This window comes from Neophocaena asiaeorientalis, unplaced genomic scaffold (assembly GCF_003031525.2).
Source record: "Neophocaena asiaeorientalis asiaeorientalis breed wild unplaced genomic scaffold, Neophocaena_asiaeorientalis_V1.1 scaffold9, whole genome shotgun sequence".
In the NCBI taxonomy this organism is placed as follows: domain Eukaryota; kingdom Metazoa; phylum Chordata; class Mammalia; order Artiodactyla; family Phocoenidae; genus Neophocaena; species Neophocaena asiaeorientalis.
This window is the reverse complement of record NW_020171825.1, coordinates 1,082,706-1,091,414: the sequence shown is the minus strand read 5'-3', so window position 1 is coordinate 1,091,414 and position 8,709 is coordinate 1,082,706. Positions and strand designations below refer to the sequence as shown.

Below are 8,709 nucleotides of genomic sequence, written 5' to 3'. Positions count from 1 at the left end.
AGCGTGTAGGTTGCTAAGTGGAAGCTGGCGCAATACGGGCTTTACCCCAAGCAGGCGCGGATCAACCGCCGCCAGAACACACGCGTGTCCTCCCTGCCTCGCTCATTGCCGGGATAGTGTCGGGCCGGCAGCCCCAAGCTGGCTCCTGGCGGGCCGCTCGGCCAGACTCCCCCGCGGCCCAGCACGCGCTTGCCCAGCATCCAGGTTCCCGGCTCCCGCGGTTGGGCGAGTCCCGCTCCCGGTTCCTCCCTTCCCCGCAGTAAGGGGCGGGGCCACGGACCCCAGGCTCGTGATTGGCGGAATTCTAGGCGCTCCCTTTCTCCGACTCCTTCCGCGGGGTGAGAGGTCAGCGGAGCTCCGCTCTGCAGGGGCAACAATGGCGGGGCTTTGGGTCGGGGAGGCCGCGCTGGTCACAGCAGGACGGCGTGGACGGCGGTGGCTGCAGCCACTGTTGCGGAGCGCGGCGCTATGGACCCTGAAGGTGAGGAGCGCCGGGACTCCCCGTGGGCCTGGGCCTCATTGGGCTCCCAGCCCCGCACCGCCAGGCGGTGGCTAGTGCTGCGTAGAGCGCTCCGTAGGTGTCCGGGCGACATTCGGCGCCGGGTTCCGCGTCGGACCGTGCCCCTAACTCCCTCTCCCTCCGGAGTTCGCCCTGGAGCGGGGCAGAGCCGGCGTCCTTCGCCCCAGCTGTTACTCGGAGTATCATGGAGGGCCGAGCGGCCCAAGGAGCCTGTAGGCGTGAGTTTTCTGCTTTCTCGGGAGCGGCTGACAGCCACCTGGTTGTAATGTACGTGCATTTCCCGTGCTCCCGCTCTTGGGCCATGAGGTTTTGGCTTGTCTTGAGCTTTCCAGGTGTATTTTTAAGGGTCCTTATCGTTTCCATTTTCTTTTGCCTCCTTCCTGCTTTGAAGGGACACTAAATTGCTGCTCAAGTAGTGTTAGGGTTTTGAGTTTGTCTCACCTTTTAAAGTATCATAAGATGTCAGGATTGCTATTACCTTTGCTTGAGTTGAGAGCCTATTTTAATTGTATTATATCATATTATATACTGTATATGCATATTGTGAGTTTTTCTCTTCTCTGTAGTGGTTAGCCTGATGTTTGTGCTCTTCTAAACACATCTCTGCACTGAATGTTCTAGGGTTTTCATGGTGGTAGCCTTGACTTATATGTTGGAGTGTTTGTGTGTGGCTCTTAACACTTTTTCTCTTCAACATGGAGTCTCTTGTAATTTCTAAACGAAGACTGCCTAACTTACTTTATTAACAGAGTTTAAGTCACTTGAACAAATTATTTAAAATAAAGGTTTCTCTGAAAACCACCTGTTATCTTCCTTTTAAAAAAACAGGCACGTAACTTGATTTATTGTCATTTAACTTTTAGAATTGGAAGACACGTTAGAGATGATTTGGCGCATCCTACTCTTTTAAAGAGGAGGGAGCTTAGTCCCAGGTGAGAAATGTTCAGCCACAGCTGAACATGGAAGTGAAAGTAAGTCTGCAGGTGCATTAGCTTAGTGTCAGCTTTAGAATGCCCACTCTCAAAAAACCCAAAGTTTGTGTGGGCACACAATTTATTGTTTCTTAATCTTTAGTGTTCTTTCATCTTTTAATCTTTTTTGGCCACATCACTTGCAGTTGCAAAACTCTGAATGCATTTATTGATGTGTAGGAGGCAGCATGGTGTGGTGGGAAGGCATGGGCTTTGGAGTCACACAGATGAAGTTTGGTATATTAAATAAGTCATCTCTTTGGGCCTCCACTTCTTCCTTTCAGCTGTTTTTTTTTTTCCCAGCAAGTCTTTCTCTACTTCCTGTGTTCCATCTCTATGAAATGAATATAATTTCTCTTTTAGAACATTTAGTCTGTTAAGGAGACAGACAAGTGTAAAATGCTATTAGGGGAGAGGTCCTAGTGCTGTATAGAAGAAAATAAAATGGAGGGATTTGACCAAGTCTAGATTTTGAGCTTTGTGTCCTAGATACTGTTCTGGTGCTCTACTTGAATTAATTTATTCAGTCCTCACAACAGCCATATAATCCCCATTTACAGATGAAGAAATTGAGGCACAGTTTTATGTGACTTGCTCAAACCATGCCTAAGGTAAGGGAGTTTTCCTTTGGAAGTGAAAATTGAAACAAGTTTTGAAGGACAAAGTGACTTTTTTCTAGGCAAAGATAGAAGAAAGAGGTGAACGTTATATGTGAGAGAGCAGCACGTACAAAAGTCCTGGGCCAGAGGGCATGACAAGGTAGGAGAACTGAGAAAAGCCTACTGAGGCTCTGGTATTGAGATTAGATGGTGCTGGGGAGGTAGGTAGGAGTCAGACCATGCTGGGCCTTGCTGTAGGCCGTGCGTGGTTTTATGGGAAACCATTCGTGTTGGAGTTGGGAGGGATTATTACACTGACATATTTTAGTGTGGAGAGGCTGAGAGAGAAGGAAGTTGTTACTCTGTTTACTGCTGTACACTTATTGTACAACATATAAACTGATTTTTCTTACCCAGTTTCTTCCTTTTAATGTGTTGGCAGAGCCTGCATCTTGTCTATTTCTGTTTTCTTTCTTTTTTTTTTTTTTTTTTTTGGTACGCGGGCCTCTCACTGTTGTGGCCTCTCCCGCTGCGGAGCACAGGCTCCGGACGCGCAGGCTCAGCGGCCATGGCTCACGGACCCAGCCGCTCCGCGGCATGTGGGATCTTCCCGCACCGGGGCACGAACTCGCGTCCCCTGCATCGGCAGGCGGACTCCCAACCACTGCGCCACCAGGGAAGCCCTGTTTTCTTTCTTTTTAAAAAAATACTTATTTATTTATTTGGCTGCACCGAGTCTTAGTTTTTCTCTTTTGTTACTGTTTTACAAAAGATGCAGTGATAGTTTACATCTCATTGGTTGCTATTAATCTGGCACTTAGTGAAAGTTATAGTGTGTAAGAACAGTTCTATGGCAGTGGGATGGTTAGGTTTCCTAGAAGCAGAGCCTGAAGAGGGATTTTGTGCAGGTGGTAGTAGTTGAGAAGAATGAAGAAAGCAGGCTAGAGCAGGGGAAAAAAATCTAAGCAAGGAAGGGGCTCCAGATGGAAACTAGATTCAGTTTCATCCCACAGGGGAGCCCTGGAGCAGTGGTTCTCAAAGCAGGGGACTCCAGCCAGTGGCGACAGCAGCGACAGCAGCATTACCTGGGTACTTGCTAGGAATGCACATCTTCTAGCTCTGCCCTAGACCTGCCAAGTTTGGAAATCTGGGGTTAGAGCCCAGCCATCTGTTTTAACAAGCCCTTCTCCAGGTGATACTGGTGCACAGTTAGGTTTGAGAAGCACTGTTCTAGCTCAGCCCTGTGCAATAAACATAAAATGTGAGCTGCAAATGTAATTTAATATTTTCTAGCACATTAACATTTTTTTAAAAGGTTAAATATTAATGTACTTTATTTAACCCAGTATATTTAAAACATTTCAATATGTTAATGTAAAAAATTAACAAGGTTTTTTTGGTTGTTTGTTTTTGGTATTAAGTCTTCAAATCTGGTGTGTATTATACACTTGGAGTACATTGGAATTTGGACTGGCATATTTCAAGTGCTCAGAAGCTGCCTGTGGCTAGTGGCTGCCATATTGGACAGCCAGCACTAAAGCACAGATTGCAATACTAAATTGGACCCACCTTGAGATGCGGGGTGGGGGCAGCCTTTTGAACCCTGTATGAGTCAGTCATTGGCTGTGGGCTGGGAGGGATGTAGCTCCCAGGCTTGATGGAGAACTCCTGTCTAGTTGAGGCAAATGGGGCAAACTAGGGAGCAGGTGTGAGCCATGAGTAGGATACATGTACAGAGTACACCCAGAGTACACCAACTGGGGGCCTTCACCGCCTGGTGAACAGGTTCTGGATGTACACCAACATCTGCTACAGGTGGGGTGGGAGGGATGGCCTGGTTGGGGAGCTGTAGTGGAATGAGGAAGTTTTAAAGTTGATGTATATAGTTCTCTGGTGTTCCAGCTTTTACTATGGAGGCAGAGCTGGAGAATCTTGAGTTTTATTCCCCCAGTTTTATTGAGAAGTAATTGACATGAATCTTGAGATTTGATCATCTCTCTCAAATGTTACGTATTCAGCCTAGCTTGTAACAGAAGGTCTTGGCAGACAGTTGAAGATTGGGATGGCAAGTGAGGTCCTGAAGGCTAAATAGTCAATGTCTGTGAAGGAAAAGCTGTGCTTAAGTGAAAAAGCCTGACTTCCGGCAGTGTTTTTAAAGGGTTTTTTTTCTGGTCACTGTGGCTCTGTTAAAATGCTGAAAGAAATATTTGGCTGGTGCGTCCCAGCTCTGTGTCGTGAAATGTGAAAGAGAGGACCTTCGCCTGGAAGTTTTGAAAATGAAGCACTATCAAATATTTACTTTTACTTGGTAAGAGCATGTTATGGCTCCATTAATCCACAATTTTGAGGATGGTTTCTTAGAAGCATTGGTTGGCCAATAGGTTTGTTCGGGGTTTTCTGTAACATCTTATAGTAAAACCCGAATGAACTTTTTGGCCAACCCCAATAGCATGCATCCTGATAATGAATTAACCTGTCAACAGAATTGTTTTAGTATTATACACCTGAATGCCGCTGTGGTTATGTTAAGAGGAATACTTTTGGTTTGGCAGGATTAGTGTTTAAGTTCTTCTTTAAACATGAGTCTAGTGGATTTACCAGTTTGGGCTGCCACCTGAGGCCACATCCAGAATGTGAAAGTAGGTGGTCTCCTAGTTAGAAAAGGGCAGTCCTTGTTGGCAATGGCCGGAAGGCATGTGAACAGTTTGTGTACAAGCTGTACCCCTTTTTTTGGTTAACAGTTATTGTATGCTTACTTTAACATATGCAAAACTGTGCTAGGCATTTTACACATTCTCATTTAATCCTCATGGCAGCCTTATGTCCTAGATAAGTAGTTTTTATGCCCAGTTTATATGTGAGGAAAATTATGTTTAAGAAATGTCAGAGCCAGCATTTGAACCGGGGTCTGAATCTGAGTCTAGATCACAGCTCTTATATTATTACTTTTATGGGAACTCCAAAATGGCCTGGTTTTATTTATTCATTTATTTGTTTGTTTTTTTATGGCTGCGTTGGGTCTTCATTGCTGCCTGTGGGCTTTCTGTAGTTGCGGTGAGCGGGGGCTACTCTTCGTTGCTGTGTGGGGGCTTCACATTGGCTCTAGGCGCGTGGGCTTCAGTAGTTGTGGCTCGTGGGCTCTAGAGCACAGGCTCAGTAGTTGTGGCGCACGGGCTTAGTTGCTCCACGGCATGTGGGATCCTCCTGGACCAGGGCTTGAACCCGTGTCCCCTGCATTGGCAGGCGGATTCTTAACTGCTGTGCCACCAGGGAATCCCTGGCCTGGTATAATTTTAAGAAAGAAAGCTACAGCTGCATAATTGGATTTAGTTTTTGTGTACAATCTTCCATTTTCTTGGTGCTTTACCATTTATAAAGGCTTGATTTTTTTTTTTTTTTCAACAGCCCTGTAGGAAAGCAAGGGAGGTGTCATCTAGTACATTTTATAGATGGAAGCTGGAGTCCAGAGAAATTATGTGCTCAATGTTTCATACCTATGAAGCAGTGGAGCTAAGAGTTGATCCAGGTCTTGTGGCTCAGAAGGTCGTGCTACTTCCCACGTGCCACATTGCTAGCTGGCATTTCTTTTCTAAGTGTGGAAAATATTGGAAATCTTTATTCTTGCAGAAGAGAACCAATGCAGTACATTATTGGGAAGTCATTTTGCATACACTGACCTTTCTCCTTTTGGCTGTCATAGGCTAAATAGTCTTTATAAATAGAGTTGATTAAAGTTTCTCCTTTGAACACACTTGTTCTAGGAAGTATCTTAAAAGAATTTTGGACTGAGCTTGTAGCCAGTTTTTTATATGCTTAAGAAAAATAACATTAAAAATGCTATGTAGAGGTCCAAATTAGCAGAATTCTACTAACTTGTCCTTTGTATTAAAAAAAAAAATTATGTTGTAGCTCTACAAAATTATCTGATTTTTGACTTGTGTTCTTTGTAACTTTGAACTTCCATGAAGGTCTGCCAGGAGTAAACAGGAACACAAGAGAGCCGTTTTGGGGCTGACTGCAAACCAGTTTGGACTTGCTATGGGAATGGCCCAAACTCTTGTTTTCCCTCAGTAGTTTGTTATGATTGCTAGTACCGTTTCTACTTCTAGTTTCTTGGCTATCTAGGGGCATCTATGTTTTTTAAATTTTGGGGCCACATTATCACAAATTCATATGTGTACAAGCTGTATGCTTTCTTTTTTTGATAATGGTGGTAAAATATAATCTGTTAGATCTTCAGAACCAACTATTTAAAAATAGTAATAAAAAGATTTAAAAAACCCCAGTTTGATCAGTTAGGTGTAGTGCTAGTTCTTCCCCTACATTTTGGTCAGGTGTAATTTGTAAGAGTTAATTTAGTTTTAAGAACTGTGTGGTATAGACATTTTTGAGTTTTATGTTATTGGTAGTTTCCTGAAAGTAAATGTGTATTACATTGAGTCAGCTGACCCAAACATTTCTCAGAGCTTGAATTGTTCTAGGTTAGAAACTGTTCTGTTGGGACCAAGTTTAGCTTAGTCCATTTTTCATGAGACCATCTGATGAGATAGAGTCCTGAGGTTTTTATTCCCAAAGGTATTCTAGAAACTTAATTCATATTTATTCAGATCTCTGAAATTAGCTCTATTTCCACCGAATAGCTCAGCGTTTGTTGCTCTCGGACCAGTTCAGCAGTGAGATCCATGTCACCATCCTCTTGGCCCACATGTTCAGTTTGGATTAACTGCATATTCTTCATAATTGTCCGATGCTTGCACATGTTAGAATCTCTGTACTAAGCTCTTGTTTTTTGAATAATAGTGGTGTAGGTTAGTAGGGACCTTAGAGAAAACTCATCTGAGCTTTCATTTCTCAGTAGAGGGCGGAGGAGTTAAAGTGGTTTGCTCAAGTCCTAGAAATAGTGTCAGCTGAGCTAGGGTTAGAACTCAGGTTCCTTGGTTTCTTCTCCCAGAGTTCTTTCCCAGGCGGTATTCTGGGACGTGTTCCCTTCCCCAGACATAAACATCGCTGTTTATTCTCTCTCTCCAAAGCTAATTAGAATACCTAAAATGTCTACCCCAGATTGTGTTTTGTCTCTGGAAGACTCACATTTGGTTTTTGCCATCAGGAATCAGTTACGCCCTTTATTTGTTAGTGACTAAAGACACAAGTATGATTTTGCCTTTTGTAAAAGGATATGTTGACATGTTCCTACAACAGAACATTATGTGCCTTATGATATTAGGAAAAATTTGTAAAACTGTAAACTGTTTTGTTTCATTTTATAAAATTGATAGGAAGCTGGTATGCTATTTACTTTCTTGTGTAAATATCCTAGCGCTACCTTGCAGCGGAATAAATGTGAGAAATTCCCACGTAGGTTTTGCTTTTCTTTATATTTAGAGTTTGCTTTCTGCATTGGCTGAGGCTGTAAACACAAGATCTGATTTTTAGGGGAGGGAGTATTATCTTTATCCTATTAAGTTTGATATAAGAGTAAAGTTCGCAGATTATAGCTATTCTGCTGAGGGCAGTGGAAGACTGAATTTTTATTTGAACACATAGGAGTGGTGAGACCCCCTTGGTAGATTGTTTTTTACCCCAAATCATATCTTTGCACAGATGTTATTGTTAATGTGGGAAGTGCCACTATTTGTATTATCTCAAAATAAAAAACTTCAGAATGCTTTTAATAGATCTGTGCTTAAATCTTGTTACTCTTGCAGCCTAGCCCTTGTGACTTGAAAACTTAAAATTCTTGAGACTCAGTTTTCTCATTTTTAAAATTGGGACTAATACTCTTGAACTCACAGGGATGCTTGCATGACTATGAGAGTGAGTTTTGTTCTGTGAAAGAGACACAGTAATAAAGTCAATTTTCCCATTCTCAGTTCATTGTTCATCATCAGTCCTTTTTACTTGGTAATGTAGGTTTTGTTTTGTAAAGTGTATCTACTGCATTCACTTTTGCATAAAGATTACATTTTGTAATTTGGGGCTATATATTTCTAAAAAATAACTATACATCTTTTTCATTTTAAAATGTTATAAAAATTTTTTGCTTCGTATTTGAGTTATGATATTAGAAAATTCTCCGACGTAGTACCTGTTGCCTTTTGCCCCTGTCCACCCACCCCCCTTTTTTTTGGCTGTGCTGGATCTTGGTTGCTGCTCGCGGGGTCTTTAGTTGCAGCGAGCTGGGGCTACTCTTCCTTGAGATGTGTGGGCTTCTCATTGCGGTGGCTTCTCTTTGTGCGGAGCATGGGCTCTAGGCGTGCGGTTTCAGTAGTCGCAGCACATGGGCTCAGTAGTTGCGGCTCATGGGCTCTAGCGCACAGGCTCAGTAGTTGTGGCGCATGGGCTTAGTTGCCCCTCAGCACGTGGGATCTTCCCGGACCAGGGGTCGAACCTGTGTCCCCTGCATTGACAGGTAGATTCTTAACCACTGGACCACCAGGGAAGTCCCCCACCACCTTTTTTTTTCTTGGTCTACCTTCATCAGTGACTACTGGCTGAATTATTTTCTTAAACTTTGGCTATAACCTTTATTAGTGATTATTCTTAATGTTTTAAAGGCTTAAGATATACTTTTTTTTTTTTTTTTTTTTGGTACGCGGGGCCCTTCCTGTTTTTGGCTCTT

The 8,709-nt window shown here is 43.2% G+C and overlaps 1 protein-coding gene across 1 annotated transcript in view; it reads left to right on the top strand.

The window, feature by feature from the left end:
- Positions 1-341: 341 nt before the first annotated feature.
- PCCA (propionyl-CoA carboxylase subunit alpha) overlaps positions 342-8,709 on the top strand; it is a 353,227-nt gene continuing 344,859 nt past the window's right edge. Inside the window, exon 1 of the mRNA XM_024739985.1 lies at positions 342-481. Coding sequence (XP_024595753.1) covers positions 377-481 — 105 coding nt within the window. The 5' untranslated portion in view covers positions 342-376. The remainder of the gene's footprint in view (positions 482-8,709) is intronic.